We start from the raw sequence: 27062 nt of genomic DNA, 5'->3' as shown, positions 1-27062 counted from the left end.
ATGTAAGTTAGTAAATTCACATTAATACGATTTTCATGCATAAATAATGAGAAGTAAGTTTTCAATTTGTAAAAATCAATATTAATATACCAATAATTGTTTATACTTATTGCTAATTCATATTCTTTTTATTTTACCGATTTTATTAAATGATTCGTTTTGTTATCTTGTTAGAAATGGGTGTAGATTAAATAGAAAGATATGATTATTGAATCTACATTTCGGTTGTCTGTTTTGACAGTAATGTTAAGTTGTAATGTCAATGTTTATTTCACTTGTTGAAACCAAATATGGCGAAGGGTTGAAAAAAAAAAAGTGTTTTCCTCAAACGCCATTTGTCCTTTTTGTGTCCCTACCCACAGCTCTGATTTAACAATAACGTACTTTTAGCCCCTTTAATAATCCCTGAAGTGATATAATGAAAGCTGTATACATTGAACGTACCTTCCAGAACAAGGTTTCGGACGCAGGGGCCCTGACCCCTTCGCATTTAGAAACAGACGCGCGTTATGACGACAGCTGGAAAGAAACAAAGACAGCTGGTATTTTGACGCGCGAGTACAAAATTCAGCAGTGCGTCAGATTTTTCTAGATAAATGCACGAGGACCGTATGTTTCGAGCGAAACGGTGAACAATTCGGATTTCTTCTGTAAAATCGAAACGGTTTTGCTGATTCGCTGGTTCGTTTGGTGGTTTGTGGATACTTCCGATTCAAATAAACTAGCAAATATCCATTTTGTTTGATTTTTTTTAAATAATTGTAATTATATTGTTTTTACAAATCGTTCTTTTAAAACATTTTTAATTCCCTTTAAGTGCGAATTTTTTTATCTCGTAATTAGATGCCCTAGTTTATTTTGCGTATTTGTTATTACTATCATTTCCGTCTATATAATAGACCAAAGGACACTTGAGGTAATTAAGCAGACTGAGTGGAATTTGTCTTTTAAATTATTATTATTTTACTTAGCGATTAAATTTAATTATCGAATATTCTATAATTCGACGCGCGATTTTGATATCTTTTTCTGTATAAGGAGTTAACTAATCACAACCCCCTCTCTCCCCTGGAAAACAAATGCATTATTAAAAGAAATACTTTTAAATACATGTTTGTCTTTAATTATTCTTGCAAGTCTTTTATGATTTTTAGCAAGATGTCATCAAAATTAATGAAATTTTAAGATGAATTGCTAATGTAGTAAATAAGGGATTTGCATTTTTAATATTTTTGAAATTATTAAATCAAAAATCTGTCTCTCGCTTGGAGACTTCGTGTATTTACATTGGAGGAGACTAATATAGGCAGTAACCTCATCCACACCTGCATTTCAAGACAGCTTGATGATTGGTTTATTGTATTTTAGGAACAGGGGCAAAATTTTGTAACTTTTGAGAAAAGTGGGTTTCCGTATGTATATCTAAAGATAGGGAGAAAAATAAAGAATTAAAATGAGCAAATGGTTATAAGAATAGTTATTTGTGATATTTATTCTTCATTTCAATTTTAGTTTCAGAGTATTATGTGGCTTGATATAATATAACTTGTTAGTCCTCTCCAGCTTCAATTATTATTTATTGGTAAAAAGAAATTAATATTTACAAGCAAGAAAATTATAGATATTTTATTATTTATATTATTCATTTCATCCAAATTAATTAACTGCGATAGAAATCCCAATTATTAAACACCAATTAATTGAAACGCTTTAAGAATAAATAAATCCGCGTACAAAATTTTTTTGAATAGAAACATATAAAGAGAGCGAAACAATAGTCTTTGATTGATATGCTTAAGGAGTAATATTTTAATGCAATATTAAGTAAACAAAATGTTAACAACTTTTTGTAATCATTAAATTAATCTATTACAATCACATCTCGTTTTTTACTCTCTCCTATACGAAGTACAAAAAAAGTATTTAAAAAAATCGCCCCAAAAAAATTCGATTATAATATCTTAATGAAACGATTTCTCAGTGTCCGCGAGACACTATTTTATATAATTATGTTTATATGTAAACATGAACATAAAATAAAAGTGCTTTGAGTTTGAGAGATGAAATTTAGTAATTTGTAGATTCTTTTCATATTTTGAACGAAATCCATTCAGAGTATTTCTGTATGTCCTGCTGTCTGAGTACATGTAAATTCAATAACTACAAAACTCAGAGCTAAACAGATACAATTTGGTGCACAGTTTTAACATCTAAATTGAAGAACCGTATTAAATTTTGAACCAGATTTGTCATTGGATTGACTGTTCCACAATCTATTTTTCCATATATTTTTGAATGCGTTAGCTCAAAAACATAATGATCTGAATACGTAGGATGTATGATTTTAATATTAAAAGTTATAGCTCTGCGTCAAATTTTAATTTCAGTTGGTCAAGGGGGGAGGGGGGAGCATCCAATGTGCCTGTTCGGATTTCTTTGCTACAGTACGTAACAGGAAATGCTCACGTCGCTCTCACGGTTTGACCTGTGTTATCCAATTTTTATCAAAAAAGTATACTAGAAAATTTCAGAAAAACCATTCCCTTTAAAAAAAACAACTTAGGAATGACATTTTTTCATCAATTGCATAATTCATAATTATTCGAATCATATCTCAGGTTCTCCGATTAATTGGAGTTTAATTAATTCGGCCTACGTATTAATTAATCAAAATTATCCATTCGTTAATTGCCTGTATCAATATCGTATTAACATTTAGAATTATTTAAGTGTGTGTATGGAAGTGTATATATATATATATATTGGCTACCAGAGTAAGATTCCGGTATTGTCCATAAACTCTGTTCTGGTTGATTTGAACTATTTGAGAATTGCTTTAAATGCAGGTTACCTTTGCAGGGGTGGGGGACTATGCACCTCCTTATTATATATATATATATATATATATATATATATATATATATACAGGGGTGTTTGTGCTCCGGGGAAACCCCGGAATTCCGGGGATTTTGAACTTCGATACCCGGAAATTCCGGGGATCGTCGTTCAAAAGGAAGTAGGAATAATAATGAATTATTTATTTTGATCTGGGTAATTTTGTTTGCTTTGAAAGCAGAAAACGCAAGGCCAGTGTGTGTGGTGAAAACTTTTCCTTTCTTTCTCCAAAGGCAGTGATAATGCGTGAAAAGGGGGAAAAAACTTCTTTTTTGTTCTTTCCTTATTGCGAGTTATGACTCATTCCCCCGGTTCTCGGACATTCTCTTCTGGATTCTTTCCGGCAAGTAGGCGCGGCAGAAAAAAAAAGGGAGAGACTTCGTTCGACCAGATGTGCGATCACGTGACCTGGATTCAAAGGTCTTAATTTTGCAAAATTAATGGTTATTAATTTTGCAAAAAAAAAAGTAATTCATTGAACTTTTATAAGTAGGTCATTCAATACTTCATAATTGTAATTTTTCATTTCCCCCCCCCCTTCTCGAAACTCCAAAATGTCGGTAGTAAGTCCGTAAAAGTTTCAGGGGATTTTTTGGGGTCCCACAAACACCCCTGTATATATATATATATATATATATATATATATATATATATATATATATATATATATATATATATATATATATATATATATATAATATAATATAATATGCGTTACGAATTCTCTCGCACATATATTATGGACTAACTTAAAATGTTGAAGATGAGAAATAAGCGAACACAAGATCTGTAATAAAATATAATAATATTTCAAGATGTAAGGAAATCAAAAACTCTTCTTCCATTTTCACAATTATTCTATAATTTGCTCTCTTTTAAAATAACGACTTTTTTTTTACTCTCGTTTTCAGATATGAATATGAAACAAAAAGGTTTTGTCAAATAAATTTCATCTGTTCTGTTAGTGTTGCCAGTTTAGCGAAATCATCTGCCACCTTCTTAGCCTAGTTGCGTCATGAACTCTGTCATCCAGGAGAGGCTGGCAGAAACACCTGCTTGACGAATATGCTTTTTAACATCAATAACAAAATTTGATTTTCTGTGAGGATTCAGAAGAACCGGTCTGGATAACAAATTATATGTAAATATTTTAATCTGAATGCCATTTTCAAAAGCCAGACCACAGTGACTGCACAGTTGCTGCAAGCGCGTCTGGAAATCAGTGTTGTAGTTTTTTTAAGGTGGAGATACAGTTACCATCACTTATATCGTATTCATCAATGTATATCTCTAAAGCAGAATTTTTAATTCCGACTCCGTTTTAATTAATATTTTAATGAAAGTTGATTTATGGAGCAAAAAATATACAAAATTAATTTGGGTCGGAGACCTTTTGGTAAAAATTATTGTGCTTTTCAAATATTAATTTCTTTTACTGTATATAATGCCTACGCCTTTAAGTATAGGGGACAATAACATTCAGTTAACTTAAGAATAAAATGAGTGAGCCGACGACTTGGTCTAGGGATAGCGCGTCTTCCCTGTGATCTAGACGTTCCCGGACCGAGTCCTGGTTCGTGCTCTCTACCCTGTGTTTTATCTGTGAGGTGTGTGAAAGAGCTCCCCTGTAAAAAGGGGTTGTGCAAGCGAATGTTTGTGTCATTTTCATATGAACTAAAAATCAGACTTCTGGCCTCGGGTGCTCAGGGGCTTTGCCCTCAGAAGCCACTGCACACTCGGCTTAAATTGCTGACAATTCATCAGTGGGCTTGTAAAGTGCCATAAGTAACAACAACAACATAAAATGACCGAAAGTAGGACAGGATGTCCATTTCCACAATTAAATAATATCTAGATTGCAATGGTTGTAACGTAACTTACCTATGCTTCGCACTTAACATCTAATTAGTTCAAATCTAGCTATTCAATTAGATATCATCCTATACTTCTACAGCTAAGAGATACCAAACAAGAGATCCTAACTAGATAGTTAATCTGAATCACATGCGTAAAAGCATGTAACGATTGTGTTAATCCGGCTTTGAATAAAGATTGGGCAGAATGCTTCAAATACTAATAGCCTCATAACGTTTTACTTATTTATTTCCTGAAACCAATTAGACATTTATCTTATTAGCTTAAGCAAATGGTAGTGAAGTTTTCCACTTAGACATGTATTGTCGAGTGACAACGCTTAGAAAATCTGTGTGCCCGAATCATGAGTGAAAATCATTTTAAGCAATAAAATCCTTGAAATTCAATTGAAATATAGCAGCATTACTCGGAATAATAATCATTTGTTAAGTTCTTTTTAAATGCATATATTTTTAAAAAGTTATATGCTTAGAATTGTTTAATTGAACTTAATAATACACCCCATACTTGCTTTTACTGACTGCATTGTTGTAGTTCTCTATTAATATTCAAGCTTTGTAAATTCCAATTTGACGATGCAAGTAACCGTCTTTAAGTCCTAAAAAAAATCTACAGACGTTACATCGAAATACTTCGCTTCTGACCATTCTGATTTTTTTCCTCCTTCTTGTTTGTAATGACACCTTGAATGGGGATACATGGATAGGGTTTTATCGAGGATCGACCAGTTGGTGCCTCAGCGGCTATCCGCGAGAAATCGATGGCACAGAAATGACCACGTGATCAGTTTATTGTGGATCTGGCAATTCGCAGGAGTGGACTTTACTGGAAGCAACTGGGAAACGATCATTGAAAGCTGGGTGTTGTTACAAAGGAAGAGAAAGCAACTAAGAACAATGTTCTAAATCTGCGCTGCTGAATTCTAGAGCATTCGTTTCGGAAAAAATATCTGATGCCTTGCCTTTTGAATGTATCCACCCTTTCCCTGTGTTCTTTTATATCATCTTAGCTAGTCATTAAACCGTTTTCGCCAAATATAAAAAAAAGGGTATTGTCTTCAACTAAATATTTCAGTGTTAACAGCACCCCCTCCCCTTTCTTTTTTCAAAAATTGGAAGCCCGCCTGGAAACGTTTTGAAGTCTTATGCTCTGACACACGCTTCCGATTTTCCGTTGGGCAAGTTATTGGCGTCAACATAGCTGACAAGTATTTTGCGGCGATATAGGAGTAGAAAGATGTTGTAGTGCTCGCATACCTACCGAGATGCAATTGTGTCGGAAAAATCATGAGGGGCCGTTTTCTTTATCTATGTCCCCAGATGCTCCAGCGAAATCAAACGTGTTTACTTAGCCACTTTTTCGTTTCACGAGGGAGGACAGACATGCCGGGATAGTCAAGTTCTTTTGATGTCTGCGTAGTGTTGGAAAAATAATTAGCTACTAATAACCGAATACCAAGTTTCATCATGTAGGGTGAGTCGGAGTGAAAACTTAATATTTGAGGTTAGTTACGAATGAAATCGATAAAATCGAGTTATGCAGAACAATTTAGTGTCATTCGGCGAATTTCAAAGATTTCTTATAAGAATAATAATTTTATTTATTGTTTTCACTTTCATCATATATTTCACCATTTTTTCCAAAGAATTTGTACTTAATTAATATATCCTCTCTGAACTTTCATGTATAAAACTCCCTTGGCACATATTGGCGCGATTTGTTTGAAGAAAATCACAATGGAACAGTGCTTCATTCCGTTGACCCATTTAATCCAAAATTTCACTTTGATTTATAATTTTGTCATAAAAATCTCATATTCCCTTGGCGCATATTGGCACGATTTGTGTGTGGAAAATCACTATGGAACAGTACTTCTTTCCGTTGATCCATTTAATCCAAAATTTCGCATTAATTTACAATTTTGTCATAAAAATCTCATACTAAAATTCACACTTATTGTTTGCTGCATTTTTTAATTATCACATTATAAGAAGAAACAGGCTGCTCGACAGGTATTCAACCCTTTGAGATAGATTTTATTCAATCTTTTTACAAATCCTCAGTATTAATTATAAAACCATATGCCAAATTACAAAATTCTTTCCATGAAGTTTGTTGCATTTTAGAATTATGATGTTCATTTGAAAATGAACGCACAGACAGACTTCATGTAGACGAATTTAGTACAAAATTGATTAAAATGCTCAATTTCGATATAAGGACCACATCATCATATTTCTGTATAATAGCATTTTACAGTTGTCTTGTTCACAGATGTGCATGTAGTGTCAAAAATATTTTTAAATCAAAAAACATAAAAGATTCATCTGAACATTAAGATCTGACTATTTTGATATTTACGGAACTATTTCTCTGTTTTCTACCCAAGAACGTAAATATGGATAGCAAATTAAGCTTAGGCCAGCATTTTGCTACTTCTACAATTGATCAAAACTCAAATGAAAATATTCTATTTTCTGATTAGGCTGCACTGGAAAGTAAAGATGCTTAAATTAATACTTTAAGAGGGAGGGAGGATTATAAGGGTTTCTTGATCAACAGATATGATGAAAAAATCCCATAAGTAATGTGGACAATCTCTTCCGAAATTATTTTATCTTTTAAATTAAACTATTTGTAATTTTTTTTAACAAAGAAGCGTAAAAATTTGGCAAAGGAAGTTGTAAAGAAAAATAAATAAATAAAATTCGTAATGGAACCTTTATTTTTTTTATTAAATAATTTAAATTATTGTTCATTTTGGGAGCGTCTTTTTTTAAAGCATCATTTATTGAATAGATTATTTTATCATTAATATTTTTCTAACCAGTGAGTTCATGTTAAACTTTCGCACACTGAATCCAGTTTCGTAACATTTTCCAAAAAGTACGTCTTTTGTGGTTAAATTATTTTACTGCTAGTTTGTCCATTCCCCACCATTTTTATGATGTTTTAATTTTTTTTAAGTTTTAAAAAAAATAGTGTTTTTTGCAAAACCAGCGGGAGTTGTCTTCTCAAAACTTTCTCGCATTCTCTCTGACAAAGATGTTATCTCAGATTTATCTAAATGTTATCTAAGATGTTATCTAATCTATCTCAGATGTTATCTAAAAACCTTGCATAGCATTAGCATTCAATAGTTACGAAATATTGATTTTTTTAGAGTGAATTTTAGCATTTTTGCTGAATTTATCTTGGCAACCTTGGCGTGTTATTTTGGTGATTAATCCCTGGCATTATGGATAATAGTATCTGAAAATCGCATTTGTGTTTTTGGCGTCTTTTCCCAACCGATTGTAACAAAAATCTGGCACAAAACTGCATTTGTAATAAAATCACATGCCAAATTTGATATATTTAAGTAATTGCATTTTTGACTGATCACGTTTGTTTACATGTTTCTAAAAGTACATACCGACAGCCGACCAATCATATGTTGGATTTGGCTCAAAATTTGGTAGAACGTTTACACTAAAAATTTTAAATCTGTGCACCGAATTTCATCTATCTAGCTATCTTTGTTTTGTAATTATAGTGCTAATTTATATTCGAACGGCCGGACAGACAGACTTCATCTGAACGGATTTTGCTCAAAATTTGATAGAAATCTACAAATTTGATATGAAGATCGTATGGCAAATTTCATCCACCTAGCTCAAAGCATTTTTGAGTTACTTTTGTCACAGACGGATATTTTCCAAAAATGTGTTTTTCGAACTCGGGCTGGTCCACAGCATTAAGATTCGTCAAAATCTCGAGTTCGAATTTTTCGAAAGGGGGAGGGATTCTATCGTAAACTGATTATGTTATCGCAAAATGTAATAAATAAAAAAATTTATTCACTGTTATTTTTTTATTCATTGCTATAAACTTGATATTAGTTAAGAAAACGGGTTGTTGTTGAAATTAGTAAATTCGTACGAAATTTTGATACGTTCAACCATCCTTTCCACTGTTTTCCCAAAATCGATTTAGTTTTTTGTTTGTGTAGTATAAATAAAAAAAACTCAACGAAATGTAAATATGTAAAAAAAAAATTAGCAAAATTCAATTTATCGATATGAATGTATTTACAATACCATTTATTATGCAATGCTGAATGTCGGAGTGTAGCCATCTTCATTTTTTTGCTTGTCATTTTTAGTAATTGATGGAAAAATATTATTAGATTTAATGACTCTTGAAAAGTTTGCATAGATAGTCCATCCATTAAAAACTTATTTCTCGATCGTATTGTACTTCTTTGGATCAGAAATATTTTCTCTAGTGAAATGCAATTATACAATTGAAACAGTGGCGAATCTAGGTATTTTGCGGCCCTAAGCAATTCACATTACGAGGTTTCTCTTTTAACGATCATTTTAGTTTCGCATTTTAACACAAAATATGTTTTTAGGTGAATACTTTTATTTTATCTGCTTTGTAAAAATGTATTACATTTTGTTCATCTATTACTCCGGACTGTCCGCATCCATGTTTCAACACGATATTATTAAAGCAGATGTTCTGTTTTATTATTTTTCTAATAATTCAGCCAACTTTAGGAGATTTTTGGGACAATTATATTTGATATAACGAACATTATCTAAATGTTCTATAATTTATAATTGTACGAAATACAATTTTAATAAATTGTATTTCGTACAGTTTCATTTATTTGGCAACTAGGAAAATAAAAAAATTTCGATGATTCGCCTGCGAACTCCGTCTCAGTCGATTATTTAAGGATTGTTTCACCAACTTTATTTGCAACATGATTATTTCTTTTGAGTACTTAAATATTTTCAGATCATTGTTCTAATTCGTCGCCAGAATCCGTAATAAATACTTCAGCTTAACACATGTTAAGACCTGCAAGTCACCAATCCTATGATGCATTTGTTTATCGACCATTGTTGGATTTGGCTCACAATTTACCAAGTGTCTACATTATAGAAGTTAAATCTCTGTACCAAATCTTATCTATCTAGCTCTCTTCGTTTTGTAGTTATGGTGTTAACTTATATTCAAAAACCCGGACAGGCGAACTTCCTCTGAACAGATTTTACTCAATATCTGATAGAAATCTACAGATTTGATGTTAAGACCGTGTACTAAATTTCATCCATTTAGCTGAAAGCGTTTTTGAGTTATCTTTGTAACAGACAGTCAGACAGACATCTTCTAAAAATGTGTTTTTCGAACTCAGGGAGGCCTAAAATGTGGGGATAAGTCAAAATCCCGAATTCGAATTTTTTTGGCGATTACTGTATTTTCTCTGCATTGCGTATACAAGAAAATAAAAAATCGGATATCGCAAGTTAGGCGGTAGAGATGCCAAAATAACCTTAACCTCTTTACTTCGATTTTACGTAATTTCTTAATTAAATGACACATCCTATTTGAGACATTAATACTATTGTAATTCCTATAAAAATATAAAGGATTATGAGATATTGTAGTACTTTTAAGTCATTTTTGCGTTTTTAATTACTTGCTATTTTCACTTATTGCAGATTAGAATTAAAAATTCAGTAATTCGATGCACGAGTCAGATGCGAACGGGTTAATGTGTTTATACTACAAAATGTATGCGTTGCCATTAATAAGTGAAGAAAAATTCTAAATATAAAAGCTGTTTAAAATAATAAGATGACTTTTAAACATAACCTTTTAAAAATAATAAGATGCTAGTGCTGAAAATTCTTCTTCCGTACGAGCTGCTGTCTAACATCCAAAGAATTTTTCAAGAAGTATAGAAATAAATAACTGAATAGAAATTTCGTGAAAATCAGAAGTTATAAAAGCAAATTTATTTAGGTAAATAAACATTCAACTAAAATAACACATGCACATCAAAATGAATACTGTTCATTTCAATATCCTGAGACGACCACTTTCCAACAATTTTATCTTAAGTGATGAGACGCGGAAGGATGTGGGCCATTTCCGGAATTTACTTTATTGTTAAATGTAAACATCTCCTTCTTTCCGGGCCGCGGTGGCCTGGTGGTAAGGTCTCGGCTCGGAGCCGGAGGGTTTCAGGTTCGAGACCCTATTCCACCGAAGAACCGTCGTGTAAAGGGGTCTGTTTCACGTTAAATCCGTCATGACCAAACGTCCTCCCGCTGGTGTGGTGTGAAGAGGGGGGTGCGAGCTCAGGTGTCGTCCTCGTCATCTGACCGCGGTTCAAAATGACGAGGTCCGTCCCAAAATAGCCCTTGTGTTGCTTCAAACGGGACGTTAATATAACTAAACTAAACTAAAACTCTCCTCCTTTCCTCTCACCCCTATTTTGCCGAATTAAATCCATCCTAACGCATGCGCAAAAGCGCGGTGGGTTTTAGAATCCGTTGCCAAACAATATAAGATTTTTCATATTGCATGAAATCTGATGGACAAAAATAAATGAAACAATTGAGTCTGAAATTAGAATAAGGTAGCCGATATGAGAATTTTTTTTTTTTTGGAAATTTTGACTTAAATTTTGAAACAATGTGCAAACAAACAATGAGTTTTAAATACTACACCAGCCTGCAAAAAAAAAGAAAATTTTTTTTGTTTGTAAAATTTTAATTGATTTATATCAGAAATGATGATGTCATTTCAAAATGCAAACTAAATTTTATGTAACACGTAAGGATTTTTTACAAATGACGATGAAAAAATTAGCAAAATGCAGTATAATGCATACAATTGTAACTGTAGTTGCTATTAACTAAACACAATAATGCTGTTCATTTACAATATTATGATAACTTTTGTGTTTTTCTTGAAGTCAAGAAGCTTCTTTTTCGGGTTTTTCGTTTATGGTCCACATCACTGTCTCTTTTTAAAGACAGTAATCGGTCATCATGTTAACATCCCACCGTCCTTGATATCTGCGTTCCATATCCTTTATATCCTGGTGGAATCTTTCACCTTGCTCGTCACTCATTTTTCATAAATTGTCTGGAAAGTATTCCAAATGTGAGTGAAGGAAGTGAATTTTAATGCTCATATTGCACTCCAAAAGATGATAAGTACGTAATAACTCAGTTACAAGTTCTTTGTAATTTTCTTTTCTGTCATTTCCCAAAAAACCTTCTACGACATCTTTAAATGCAACCCAAGCCTGCTTCTCTCTATTTGTCATACATTGTTCAAAATTGGAATCTTTAACTAATTTCTTTATTTGTGTTCCATCAAATACACTTTCTTTAATTTTAGAGCTAGACAATTTTGGGCACTTCAATATAAGATACTCAAAACATTTTCCACCTTTATCCAAAGCTTTCACAAACTGCTTTATGAGTCCCAATTTTATATGAAGTGGGGACAATAAAATATTTTGTGGATCTATTAAATATTCATTTAAAATATTCTTCTTACCAGGAATCCACTCTTGTCTCTTCGGCCATATCTTTTTTATCCAATGACTTTCTCTGTCCCATTCACAAATAAAGCACGGAAATTTAGTAAATCCACTTTGTTGTCCGAGAAGCAGACCTATAACCTTTAAGTCACCACATATTGCCCACTTGTGTTCAGTGTATTTTATTTTAGTGAGAAGCATCTCCATACTTTCATATGTTTCTTTCATGAAAACGAAATGTGCAACCGGAACTGATGCAAGTTTAGATTCGTTATGCAATAAAACTGCTTTTAGACTCCTCTTTGAGGAATCTATAAATAGTCGCCAATCATTCGGATTATAAGGAATATTATCTTCTAATTCATGTAACAAACCAGGTATGTCAGCACAATAAACCAAGAAGTTATCAGATTTGAAAAATGATAAAAATTGCTTTTCTCGATTGCTGTGCCAACTAAACGACGTATGTGTCGTTAGTAAATTTTTCTCTTTTAACCGAGAGCCTAATAATTCTGCATTTTCTTTAGTTAAACCTAAATCACAAATTAAGTCATTTAATTCGGCTTTATTAAATTTTTCAGGTACTTCATTTTTCACGGTGAAATCCAACTGCCATCTATGTTTTGAATTTTAAAATAAGAGGGTTTTTTTTTAAATACAATTATAAGTATTTATTCAATATAAATGTATTATTTAATTTCAATGAAGTAAGAGGTTTTCAGAATTTATTTAAACAAATAAACATACATACTTTATTAATTTATCCTATCCAAATCGCAAAAAATCTGTGTACTTTTACTTATAAGTAATGAAGTTTTGGTAATGGAAATAATTTATACTACTCTGTTTTTTGGGGGGAGGGGAGGGGGGTAGTAGGTGCAAATTTTTTTTATGGTGTGAAACTATATAAAGAACGTGGAATGTAGTAAAAAAAAAAAAAAAAAATGCCATTATTTACACTGAATAAATTCGGTGCCGAAATTTAATATATTCTGGACACGATAAGGGAAACTTGATTCTTAATTTTGCCTGATAATAGTTAAATTTAAAATTAACTTTAAAAAAAAGTTTTTTTCTTAATTTATTTAAGCGTTTCGTAATTTAATTAATTAATTTTATTATACAAATTTTCTTAAAACAGCGCTATGTGATATACAAATAATATCACTTAAGTTATATTTCATCAAACTTCCAACTAATTAAATATTTCTAGAAAATTACTTTCCTATAAAAATGTCGTCTGCCAGACGACAGTTGAATTGTTTGAAAAACTCTTTAGGGAAGTTGAGCGTTTCGCGTGTGTTTTTTTAATCGTCGTTTTCTGTTTCAAGGAAAATCCACCTGTGAATAACAAATGGCCTTCCTTTTTGTCAATGTAGCGGTTTATGAACCTGCAGAGAAAAAAAAGGGGTCGCTCGGAGTGTACTTGTTGAGAGAAGGTAATTCATCCGATCAGCTGACCGGCCACATTGAAAATGGATTCGTTAGACGCGTTTTAGTGAGCACTTCCCTTTCTCATTTAGTGCTCTTCTAAATGATGTGTTCTGGCTCCAGTAAAACACTCCATTAGCTCTTACAATTCGCGTTTCCTCTCCCAAAATCGTACGCTGATGATGAAAAGCATTGAAAAGGACAGCTAGCTGTGCAATTAATGAGTTGTATGAAGTAGTTTGTGCGCTCCATAGAGTTTTAATTGTTTTTGTTATGGGCCGAATTGTATTGTCCTTTTATTTTATTACGTGCATGTTTTTAGAGAGGTAATAGCTAATTCGCATTTTTACTTTCTCCTGTACGTAGTATAGAAAAAGAATAGAAATAGGGGGGGGGGAATCGAACTCGAGATTTTGTTGAATCTCCACGTTTTAGACCACCCAGATTTCGAAAAACACATTTTCGGAAAAATGTCCGTTTGTCTGTCTGTCTGACGAAAATAACTCACAAACCATTTGAGCTAGACGGTTGGAATTTGGTCTATGATCTTTCATCAAATTTGCAGATTTCTAACAAATTTTAAGTAAGATCTGTTCAGAAGTCCGCCGTTGGAATATAAGTTAACACGATAATTACAAAATGAAGAGAGCTTGATGGATAAGATTCGGTACTTAGATTTAACATGTATAGTATAGACACCTTCCAAAGTTTGAGACAAAACCAACTGCAGGTTGATTGTCTGTCGTTCTGTACATAGACAAACATGTTAAGGCGATCATTCAAATACGCAGCGACTTCAATATATCAAATTTGATATGGGATTTTGTGAATATAAGTATAGTTTTGTGTCAATTTTTTTGTTTTAATAGATTGAGAAAAACTTGTTTAAAACACAAATTCAATTTGTGGATGCTATTAACACATGCCACGGATAAATCGTGAAATAAGTCGCCAAGGATGGCACAACAATTTCAATAAAAATGCTAAATTCACGCCAAAAGTTAATATTCCGTAAATATTATGCGCCAATGTTTTGCAAGGCGTTCTCTTGATATGCGAAATTTATTAGGGAGTAACCGAGAAAGTTATTTGGAGGGGGGGGGGTATTTTGCAGCCAAGGAGAAGATTATAAATTTAATAAAATCAATTTCTAAAATCTAACTTTTAGTTGTGTATTCAGTGCCGAATTTCTGATTAGGCATATTAGGCGGCTACCTAAGAATCAGTCTCTGAGCTGGGGATAATCAGCAGATAATTTGATTAAAAAGATATTAATAACTTGTACGCGAAATACAATTTAATACAAATTTTACCAAATACAATTTTTAAAAAAATACAAATACTTCGAATTAAAAATTATATATATTTAGATAAGCTTAACACTTCGTCAAGTATAATTGGTCAGGATCCTATTTTACTTAGTTATTAGTTATTACAGTATCTATAAAAACCGAGTGGGTGCTTAAATAATGTGACGTGCAAATGTGAATGCAATTATAAGTTAACCCTTTAAACGGCCATTTTTTTCTAGTCATATTATGTTAAAATATTTTTAGGCTTGAAATTAGAATAAGAAAAGGGATTCATTTAGCTTATTAGATAAATTTAATTTGATTAATTAATTTGGTTAATTAATAATTAAGTAACAAATCAAGACACATCATTTTGTGTAAGATAAAGAACTGAAGCCTCTAAGTTTCTATCTTTCTAAAAAAAATTTGTCAGAACTTATGCCAACCTACATAATTTCATACAAAGATTGATAAATCTGGTGGGAAGCATACTTCCCACGGCCCTAGAAAGGGATAAAATAAGCAAGTCAGTAAAAAGATATATGTTTGCAAAAAATTTCTAAAATAAAAAAAAAATATTAAAAAATTACCTAAAATAAATGAACATGTTGATTAAATAAATAAATAAAAAAAAATGCAGAATTATGAAACTAAATCGGCCAATTTATTAAACAACACGCTTCATAATATGTACTTCCTAAAGCTGTAAAATGACTAAATCCACCATTGAGTGCGTTGATAAGTGGAACATCTTTTGATTTACTTTCAGCTTTTATTTATTTGAAAGGATTTGGTTCAAAATTCCAAACATATCTGCAGCTGTAATGATAAAAGCATACGCCAAAATTCAGCTATGTAACTTGTCTTGTATTTCTATTATCGTGTTCATGTGCACACTAACGAATACATTGCCACATTTCGCACTCACGGATTTCAAAAAATTTGCAGAATTTTGCAGCTTAGGCATAAAGACCGGGTATTCAATTTCATTCTTTTAATTTTTGAATCATCATATTCATAGATAGACATATTAATATGTAGATATATATATTAATATGTATCTATGAATCTAGCTTTTTCGATTGTAATGATAAAAGCATAAACCAAAATTCAGCTATCTAGTTTGTTTTGTAATCTGATTTTTGTGTTCTTATGCACGCGGACGAACATACCGACACACTTCGCATTCATGGATTCAAAAATGTTGCATAAATCTACAATTTTAATGTAAAGACCATGAAATAACTTTCATTTGTGTGGTATTTTAAATAGAATTTTCAATAACAGTAGAATTATTTTAATTCAATTTTTTTTCTTCTTTTTTGTTTGTTTTTAGTCTTTAATTTATAGTCCATCGTTATAAATATTATTGAATTGTGAATTCAATTTTTTCTCGAATTGTCTATCATGTGATACCGTCCTTCATGTGAAATCAATATTTTGTTAATTTAATCGATTAACTGAAAATTTTCTGAAGTTCATAAAGTCATGCATTGTTGTCGAGAACACACAAGTCTACAAAATTTCAGTTTTAATACATCAGAAAATGAGGTAAAAGTGATTGCAAAATTCGTTGTTTACGAAAATGATACATGTCAAATTAAAAGAGAGTATATAAACATTTCACCTTATTTGTGTTGTATGAGAAATCCGGCAGGGAAGCAGCGTTTTGTTGTCCTGACATCTGATCTTCCAGTTTTCTAAATAGCAATTAATTACTGATAATTAACAGCCAGTGACACAAGGAAAGCTTCTCAATGCATCGTTACACTCCATTGAATGGTTGTGAATATAATTGTGACATTTTAAAAGTATTTCGTATATTTGAATCACCTGTAATTGATAAATTTTATAACCAATCATATTTTTTTTTCATTCAACTATTTCTGTTGTTATAATAAAACAACGCAATAATGATTCATTCATATTATTTATTTATTGTAAACTTAGCGTTCTTATTGCCTATATTTAAATAATTTTCATTGAAGTTTAATAGCACACTTTTATTACTTTTCTAAATTGCAGTTTTTCCCCCTACTTTTTAATCTTGCAATAATTTTTCCCCAAAAATTTGTAATATAAAAACTTTTATCAATGGGAGAGAATACAAGATTTAACTATTTATAGAAACTACGAAAACAACCTGAATTTCACTGTAGCAGTGAAAAGCATTGTTGCGAATTATGTATCAATTTTTATTTTATTTTTAAATTATCAAGATTAGTGGGAAAAATTATGTGACAACTGAATAAATATCATTAAAAAATAATGTTTGGATTTTAAGCGGTTGAAAAAATTATTTTTGTGACATAATAATTTCGGAAGTTAATGATGAAAAAAATGTGCTTCATTTTTAATTAATAAAAAATCTTCTTAAAAAAAATTTGAAAACTTCTCTCGAAGTGCACATTCTCACCATCCAAAGTATGTTTGTGTCAAATTTGATGTTTCCGAATCTAACAATACCTACAGTTAGTGAAAAACAAATTTTTCCAACAGCTAAGAAAAAAGAAAACACTCTCCTTTTCCGCTGCTTTTATCTCTATTCAAAGAAGAAATTCTTAAGAAAAAACTTATTCTAAAACTCCAGACAAACTTTACAAATAATCGCACAAACTCTAAAACACGTGTTTTAATTTGTCTTTTTCTTCCTAAACGTGGTTTTACATTTAATATACCAATAGTAAAATCTGTTTTTATTAGTTGTTTTACATTCAGAAGGATGGGAGGAAAACTGTTGAATTTTCTGTCGAATCATTGAGGAATATTACTCCATCCCTTTCATGACTCGGCGAAATTTGACAATGAAACGATGATGTGGAATTTTTAACTTACATCGCAACCGTAATGTGAAAGGTGTACACTATTAATTTATGAGATTGCTTAGAGGTGGGTCAAAAGGTTAAAAGTGAAAGGCGTCAACCGAAAGGCGGAAGAGCTGTGTCACGTATTTGCTATGGTAACACTCTAAATGCATTCTGAACAATAGAATTATTTTCTCTGAAAACTATATTAACTACAGTAGCTATAGAAAATGATATTTCGAGTCGATGTTTCCTGATCTAAAACGGGTCAACTATTTAAAAAATTGCGCTTAAGTGTGGCGGTAGGTACAGTGGTCGTTGGTTGCTTATTTTGGCCCAAGAGCCATATTTGCCCATGCTGCTCCAAGCAAATGGTAAAGCCATAGAACAAACTATAAAAACACACATGTTAAAATATAAAAGCTAAATGTATCAATATAAAAAGGCAAAAAATAAAATTTCAAGAATGTACAAAGGTACAGTGGTGGACTTGAGCAGTTTGGAGTCCTAAATAGGAGCCCCTTTATGCAGATTCACTTTTAATACATGGTCAATTCATCGTAACATTTGAGCGAATTTTTAACTTAGCCAATGATATATTTTTCTATATGCTTTGGTATTTATATATACCAATTTCATATATATTTGATATTATATGTTTTTATATATACCAATGGTATGTTACTTTATTTTGATTTTGTTAAAATGTGTTTTATTTTTATATATATACAGGGTGTCTCAAAAACCTTGACCGCGGATTTTATTCCTTAAATATTGATCGCAGACATATACTGTAAATTACAAAGTTGCGTAAAAAAAGGTGCAAAATGTTATGAAATCGATTAAAATTTTCAGGGGATTAAACTTTAAAAAATACAAAATTTAAATTTTTATGCGCACCCTGTACAAAAAAAATTCCCAATGAGTAAAATGTGCCCCATCCTAGCGTCTTTACATCCATTTTTAATTATAGCAATTTTATTTCTGCACAATATTTACTTTACTTTTAACAAATTTTTTTATGTAATAGACTTCAATTTTTAATGTTATTTCAATTTTATTTTTAATGTTATTTCAATTTTATTTTTAATGTTATTTCAATTTTATTTTTAATGTTATTCAATTTTTCACAATTTTTAATGTTATGGAACTTAAATTCATCCGTCAGAACATTCAATAGTGTGCTTTCGCAAATGTTAAATTTTAAATTTAAAAAAAAAAAATCATTTTTTAGAACACACATTTCAAAATAGGATTTTCATTTTGGTTTTATTTTGTATCATGTACGCTTTTTAAATGCTACGTATTATAATTTGTTTCAGATTATTCGATTAAATTCATGTTTTTCGCTTTTCAATTTTATCGAACAATAAGTGTGAATTTAAAAAATATGCACTCCGTATTAAGTGTTTTTAAAAGCCTAAAAAGTCAATAATCAGAGCGAACAAGCTGGTTGCCAAAGGTGGCTATAAATAAAGGTAATAACTGTAACTATTAATTTATAATTTTTTTTACTTACTAATAAAAGCATTTAATTATTATGATAGACTAGATATAAGAAATTTTAAACATATATAAAAATAATTATTTCACAAAATTTATCAAATAAAATATATATTATAAATAAATAGTTAACTTTATTATATTGGTATTAATGATAATTTTATTATTTAATTTATTTAATTATGATTTTAAGAATTCAATGTGAATAATTTTGTGGTCTTAATATTTTTAATTCATAAATTTGTATTTTTTACAAATTTATAAGTTTTACAACTTGAATAAAAAATTTCTCGATTTGTCGAATAAAAATCGACTTGTCGAAGGCGCTTCTTAATCTGGCTGCTGTAGGTAGTTCTTAGTCGGATAGTCATTCCCTATTGACTTGGACCTTAGGAATATTACTTCATTTCAAAAATGCACTACTTCAGTTAAATTTCTTCTTAAATGCATTAAAATTCATCCAGAGAATTTCAGATGACAATATCTGTTATTAAATCGGTTCAAGCGGAGTTTGGAGAAAGGGTTGGCAGCTCGATTGTCGTCTGTGTCAAATGTTTATGTTTCAAGTTTATGAAATCCAGCAGAAAGTAAATCTTGTGTAGTTTCTTGATATTAATCTTATTAAAATGTTTTGACTAACTGTGAAGCGTACGTGCAGTGAGTCGTTGCCCTCTCATAGCGTGAATTATTCAAATGTTTAACAAATAAATGTCCTATTGTTTTGCATGTTTCATAATATAAATTATCATTCAGTCTGCCCTATTGTTTTAATAATTCTGCTGTACTTCAAGGTCTTTTTTTAATTGTAAATCTTTAATTCAAATATGGCTTTAGCTGACATACGGAATCATCAAAAGTTAATAGTCTGCATCATGAGTTGAGCATAGTCAAGCTTTAAGAAAAAAATTATGTCTAATGCATTTCAATTATATTTAGCAAATAAATGTTAAAATTAAAGGCTTATTTGCTGTTAGTTAATTATTTGTTTCTGTATGTCAGTTTTTCTTAATAAGATGATAAATTTATTTAAAATCAAAATTTTGCTTGTTACGGTTTATAAGTTGTTGGGTTTTGTTATTTAACCTTCAAATGTTAAGAAATTAAAATATATTTTGTTTCATACATTTCCACTTTCAATTTTCCGAATAAAATATATATTTAAAAAAAAGCTATGTGAAAAAAAAAAAGTAAAGTTTTATAACTTTACTTAACACTTTCTAGGGCCGTGGGCAGTATGCTTCCCACCAAATTTATCAATCTTTGTATGAAATTATGTAGGTTGGCATAAGTTGTGACGAATTTTTTTAGTAAGTCAGAAACTTAGATGCTTCAGTTCTTTATCTCAGACAAAATGATGTTTGATTTGTTACTTTATTATTAATTTACCAAATTAATTAATTAATAAAATTAAATTTATCTAATAAGCTAAATGAATCCCTTTTCTTATTCTAATTTCAAGCCTAAAAATATTTTAACATATGATTAGAAAAAAATGGCCCTTTAAAAGGCTAATATAGTTGCTTGCTTAAAATTAAAATTACATTAATAGGGTGTTTATCTCCAATATGCGTTTTTTTACAGCAATAATAATTGATTGATTAGATTATGAAATTGGTGTATTATTTCTTCTCTCAATATATTAATTAACGCCAATGAATTTTAATATTACATGGGAAAGAAACCAAGAAGAAGAAAAAAAAAAGGCTAATAAAGAACTTTTTATCTTCCATTTTCAAAAAATCAACAGATGCAGACCATATGGTCCTATGGAGCATTAACCAATACTACCCATGTCGATACTGTCGTCTAACCAGAGACAAATTATTGTAATTCGAACATTCAAGCCCTTTCATTCCAAGCGACCAAGCGTTTCTAAGCGTGTCGAAATTCACACAAACTGTAAGGAAAAAACGCCTCGCGCTCCGCCGTATACTAAAAATACATTTCTATTATCGTGAACTTTTTCCCGTCGTGTATGTATACACACCGAAATTCCTCTGGCGCCAAGCGTCTTTTTGGCTACACCTCACTTGGCGGCGACTGTCACTTCGTTACAGTGTGGTAGCCCTAAAAGTAGCCGGTTCTCTAGCTACTACGCTGCCATTTTTGTTGGCCGTACACATTAAGCGACGGACGCCGCACATGGCGGCACCGCGGTGGTTATCGCCGTGGCGCGCACCACTCGATTCTGTCTCTCTCTCACCAAGACTTCACCTATTCTTAGGAGGGGAGATGCGATAGTGTAACGTGTGTTTCCTGCGCGATGGAAGGTTCCATTATTCCTAACCGTTTGAGGTGTCTGTGATAAGTTACTTTATTGTTTTTTTTCTACATACTTCTGGGAATTTTTTTTTCTTTTCTTCCCTGCTATGTCCACTTACGAGAAGTGGGATTCGCAGGAGGATTTTCGAACGCAGGGTGCTTTCAGCCCCATGCTTGGGGCGGAGAACGTATCGAATAATAACAGCAACAACAACGAGTTCATTACCAACGAACTGGGCGACGTCGCCTGGCAGACAGAGTGCAAGATAGGATTCAATCATGCTCGGGATTCTTCAGGATTCTCCTTTAGTGTGTACAATGGCTCTGAGAAGGAGGCATTGTATAGGTGTGTATACATTTGCTTCTTATTGTTCAGCTATGTGTGTGTGCGTGCCTTGTATTGTTTTGAGGCAACTCAGGTGTTCGGGTGCCTCAGAATTGTCCTGCATACGTGCTTTAAATTATATTTATCTATCGTGATCTATATGCGAGGATATTTTTTTTAATTTATTTTATTGTTCCCAACAACGTAAGAAAAAATTGCACTATTTTAAAATTTCAATTTCTTATTGAGTTGCAGTTGTTTACATATTTGAATTGAAATGTACAATATAAAAGGAACTGCTTTTCTGAAAGTGCAAAAGTATCCCAGAACCTTATTTATAAACAAAACAAAACAACAATAACAAAAAAAAAAAAAAAACTCTTTCGGTTATACTTGAACAGGAAAACGGAGCATTAATTGATAACCAATAAAAATAAATTTAGTTTAATGTTATTTTTGTGAAATTTTAATAAATTTTCCAGTTAGAATTAAATTTTTAAATTATTTTTATTATTCAATATGAACCAATTTGCCAAAATCATTTTCAACATTATTAATCTTTTGGCAGTAATGTATCCATAATATATGCAAAATAAATGAAATTACATAATTATTTGAAAAACTTAAATCATAATCATAGCGTTGCATTTTTTTTTATAAATTATAATATCAGAACAATTCAGCATTCCGATTTATATTCTTATTCACAAAATCACCCTTTATATCTTTTTAATTTCTATGAATCATCTTTTATAAATATTATTTGAAATTTACACATGATTTGATAGCTTGATTCGATAAATTTGACACCTAATGATAAATAGATTTACTTTTGTTTTTGATAAAGAGACATAAAATTGAAAAAATAAATCATGTTTATGTTCAAGGCTGTTTAAAGTGTGTTTGTTTATCAACATATAAAAAAACGTGTTTGTTGTCGAATTTTAGTAACTAATGAAATCTTTCTTTTTTCATCAAATTCTATTGTGCATTTTAGTGAACTTCTGTATCTCGCGATCTTTGGTATGGCACATTAATCTGGTATTTTTAATCTCATGTTATCTCGAGTCCCGATGTCCAAGGTCACACCTTGAGTTAACAAAAAAAAAAAAAAAAAAAAAAAAAAAAAATGCATTTTCAAAGCTTTGTTTTTCAAAAACAGAAGTTGCATGCATCTTTAAAAATATTCCCAGTTTCATTATTAAAATTTTCATTATGTTGATCATATGTGCCTGTGACACAATTTTTTTTAATTAAAAAAAAAACTTTTTTTAACCGTTTAGCACAATAAAAAATTGTGTAAATTAAATTAAAATTTTTCAGAATCTAATTTACAAAAAAAATTGCAATAAAAATGTTTAGTAGATTAACTCTAAATATAAAATAGTTTTTTTTTTTCATTAATTGTTTTTTAGGAGAGAAACTGTGTCACAAAATCCTGTGTTAGAAATCTTTTGAGAAAACAGTGAAAGAAATGTAAAACTATTTTATATTTATATTTTTGAAATATTTTTTATTGTCCTGCTAAATAATAGAATATATTTAAAGAAGTAATGAAATTATAATTTAGATGTGATAGAATGCATAAATTATTTATTAATTATATTAATAATATTCCATTAATTATGTTGATTAAAGGATATGTAGTTGTGGGTCTTTTAAATTGGTTACTGCGATTGATCCAAGTATTACTTGTTTCTTTATGTACTGAAATATATCAATATGTGAAGCAATATTTCCTCATTAATATGAACTTCCTCAGCATCAGAATTCTTAATTTGCTTTTATAGATTAAAAATAGAAAAACATAAAAATTGGAATATGTTTCTTTTAAATGCAAAACAGACGCGAGAAGCATGCAGTATCATAAGTTTTTATTTCGATTTTATATGAAATTTTATCATATTTTGAAAAAAAAAAATTTTGGAGGAAAAAAAGGCGAACTTAACTTTGTTAAAGCATATGGTTCTGTGCAACTTTCGCATTCATTGAATGCAGTGTATTGAATTAATTTGTATAGAATAAAAAACCTGTAAATATATACATTTTGGCATTCTTGAATCATTGTTTAATTTTTAAAAAAATAGATTATAGATCCTGATCCATGAAAAATGTAATTTACAGCCAATTTTGAAATTACTCACCAAGTGATGAATTTTAATATTTTGATAATATCCATTTGAATATAATCCATTTTGTCGAAAATTATTTTATTCATATCGAATAGTGAATTAACTGCTTCGATCTCTTAAAAATTCGAAACAAATAAAATACTTATTTTTAGGAATAACTTTTTGAAACTTTTTATAATTATCTTACGTATTAATTTATGAAATATTAACTTTAAGTTGCTAACTGGTATTCTTGTTTTCTTTCATGCACCTTTTCTATAAACAAGTCCATCTGGGTTACGCTTTTACATGCATTTCCTTATTTAAATTCTCCACCGATTTTCTACTATTGTTTAAATATTAGAAGTGCCTTCCCTCCCTGCCTAGTGACATTTCATCCCATTGGTTATCCCCCTTCAGTTACATTCGTTCGCCAAAAGCAAAATCGTCTGATCCGGAAACCAGTTCTACTGTGACAACCCTACTGGCGTTTGAGAGCTTACGTCACGTTGCCATAGCAATCAGCTGTTCCGGTTAGGGCTTATTCAGATATTGACTGAAGTGAAGCCTTCTGGTAACGTTACGGGCTGCGAGTCTTGAATCGAAAGTCAATCCCGCTTTGCGTATTAAACTGATTTTCATATTAGGTGCCGCCTGAGTGTCAACAAGAGTCGGATGCTTCTTTGAATACAATGGAGAGATGAGTTCACCTTAAAATATCGGTGTCTTTTGAGGTGAAAAGATTGGGAGAATATCAACGGTTTCTTCGACCTGTCTCATAAAATGATTCAAGAGCTGGTGATATCTCTATGCTGAATATTTATGTAACTCAATGAAATTATAGAGTAAAATGTAATAATAAATGTAATGTCTATATAAAAATTAAATATTTTTATTATTTTAAAATGGACGCTTTGATATCGAGAAGAGATAAGGAGCGTAATGATGCTGAAACGTTTATGTTAATTCGAAAATTAAGCAGCCAAACGATTAACCAGATATTATTTATTTGCTTTCACATGAAAAAAAAAGTTCTAGATATATTTGGAGATTTATTTAAAAAAGATGCCATAGTAAAATTTATATATGTATATAATACAAATAATATGTACAATAAATATCATTAATTATGGAATGTAATGACATTTATCATCATAATTCCTTTGAATATTATTTATTTCCCCGTGTATAGCATCATCATTCAATAGTTTAAATGACGAAGAAATAGAAATTCCCTTCTATTCCTTTTATACATAGAGACCGTCGTGTTAAGTTCAAAGGCGTAATCTCTTTAGAATAGCACATCTGCTGTACTTGATAAAGCTGTGGCTAAATTTCATATTTTTTTTAACCTGTTAACATAATCATTTCTCATTGCAATATTTCGTCATACCCAGTTAACAGGTTAATGAATGTAGCTTTTGATTAAGATAAAGGGGGGGGCAATTGCTTAAAGCATGTTATAAGTATTATGTAAAAGTCAATATTATACCAATCGTGTGGTATCCGTTGATGTGATTGGAAAGTTAGGGGAATGGATGCCAGTTCATGTGAATCCTCGTCATTTGACTGTGGCTCATAATGAGAAAATTCATCCCAAAGTGCAACTCGTTTTATTTTAAAACGAGATGTTAATATAAACATAGATTACACACATCATGTTAATGATCTACAGAATAATATTTCCTAAAATTTGCTTTTCTGTGCATAATTATTTAAAGTGTTTTTCTGAAGAGTTTGTTAGAATTTATATATAATGAAAATACGGCGCATGTGAAAATGTACCGCTCAACTAAACCTTGAAATAAAACACCAGTTTTGAAGGCCATTGATAAAATTTCTGTTGCCTTCTGAATTTTTATTAATTTCTTTGTGCTCCTCGCTCATCTTGTCTTTTATTACTTAGTATTCTTATCTTTTATCTATTCCAAAATGTCCTTGTTTGAATAAAAATTACTACTGCGAAGATGTATGAAGAATTTAAACCCTTAGCAAAGACTTTTAACTAGTTATTATGACTTAATGCTTTTTACTGTCTCGTATATGAAGTATACAAAAGGAAAGTATTGACCGCTTGCTTGAAATCAACCCCCCCCCCCCGAAAAAAAATCTATTCTAAAGATCTATATTTCGTAAATATTCTTGTCGATTGTTGGTTGGTTTTGTATAGTATATAGTATAGTAGTATAAGTAAGGAAATCACATTTGCATTACGTGTTTCTGTTCAACCAAAATTTAATGCAGACCTATAGCGTTGGCGATACCAAAGGTTGGTTTTGTTTGGTTATATTAACGTCCCGTTTGAAGCAACACAAGGGCTATTTTGGGACGGACTTCGTAATTTTGAACCGCGGTCAGATGACAAGGACGACACCTGAGCTGGCACCCCCTCTCCACACCACACCAGCGGGAGGACGTTTGGTCATGACGGATTTAACGTGCAACAGACCGACCCCCTTACACGACGGTTCTTCGGTGGAATCGGGTCACGAACCTGAAACCCTCCGGTTCCGAAGCCGAGACCTTACCACCAGGCCACCGCGGCTCCCCATGCAAGGAAATCGTAGCGAAAATTCAACATTTAAAGTAGGAAAAAGGAGAGAATCTTATGTGAGACAATTTTGATAAGACCGCTCTCGCTGGTTTAATTTAAAATGAATTTATTTCTTCAAATAAATGCAGTGTTGTATCAAAGCTAGCAGGTATGGTCCGTCAGGGATTATGAAAAATAAATTTCGTTTGTATTTGGAATTTCTAAATTATTGATTTTGAAAATTCAGAAATCTAGTCTAAAAAGTGTGATCTGATTTTGAATTTTCCTTTCAAAACCAGCTTGAGAATTCTTCCCTTAATTTGCTTGTACATGATCCGTTTTGTACTGCGTAGTATAAGTAAGGAAATCACATTTGCATTACGTGTTTCTGTTCAACCAAAATTTAATGCAGACCTATAGCGTTGGCGATACCAAATTTTATTTATCTAAATCGTTACAATTTGAGTTGTCACTTTCGATACGAATTGTACTTTTTGTACACGAATTGGCTACCATCAGATGGTTCATCCTTGGATATATAGGTTTGCAGTATCAATCATTACAAAAACCCTAATTTATATTTTTTTCTTCTAATTCTATAAATTTTTGAATTATTTTGTTCACATCGCCAAGAGATACCCTCCAACAGATACGAAATTAATATGTAATAATATTATGCATATGTATAATTAATAATA

At 31.1% G+C, this 27062-nt stretch overlaps 1 protein-coding gene across 8 annotated transcripts in view; it reads left to right on the top strand.

Annotated features, from left to right (window-relative positions):
* Positions 1 to 27062, top strand: part of LOC129962579 (zinc finger MIZ domain-containing protein 1-like) — a 336461-nt gene that overhangs the window by 239231 nt on the left and 70168 nt on the right. Inside the window, exon 1 of one of the 8 annotated variants that reach the window (XM_056076376.1) lies at positions 21237 to 21741. The exons of the other annotated variants lie outside the window; for them this stretch is intronic. Coding sequence (XP_055932351.1) covers positions 21503 to 21741 — 239 coding nt within the window. The 5' untranslated portion in view covers positions 21237 to 21502. Of the gene's footprint in view, positions 1 to 21236; positions 21742 to 27062 lie in introns of those variants that run through there. 8 annotated transcript variants of the gene reach the window in all.

The sequence above is a fragment of the Argiope bruennichi genome, chromosome 3 (assembly GCF_947563725.1).
Source record: "Argiope bruennichi chromosome 3, qqArgBrue1.1, whole genome shotgun sequence".
Lineage (NCBI taxonomy): Eukaryota > Metazoa > Arthropoda > Arachnida > Araneae > Araneidae > Argiope > Argiope bruennichi.
Note: the sequence above shows the minus strand (reverse complement) of the source record. Positions and strands in the feature narration are given on the sequence as shown.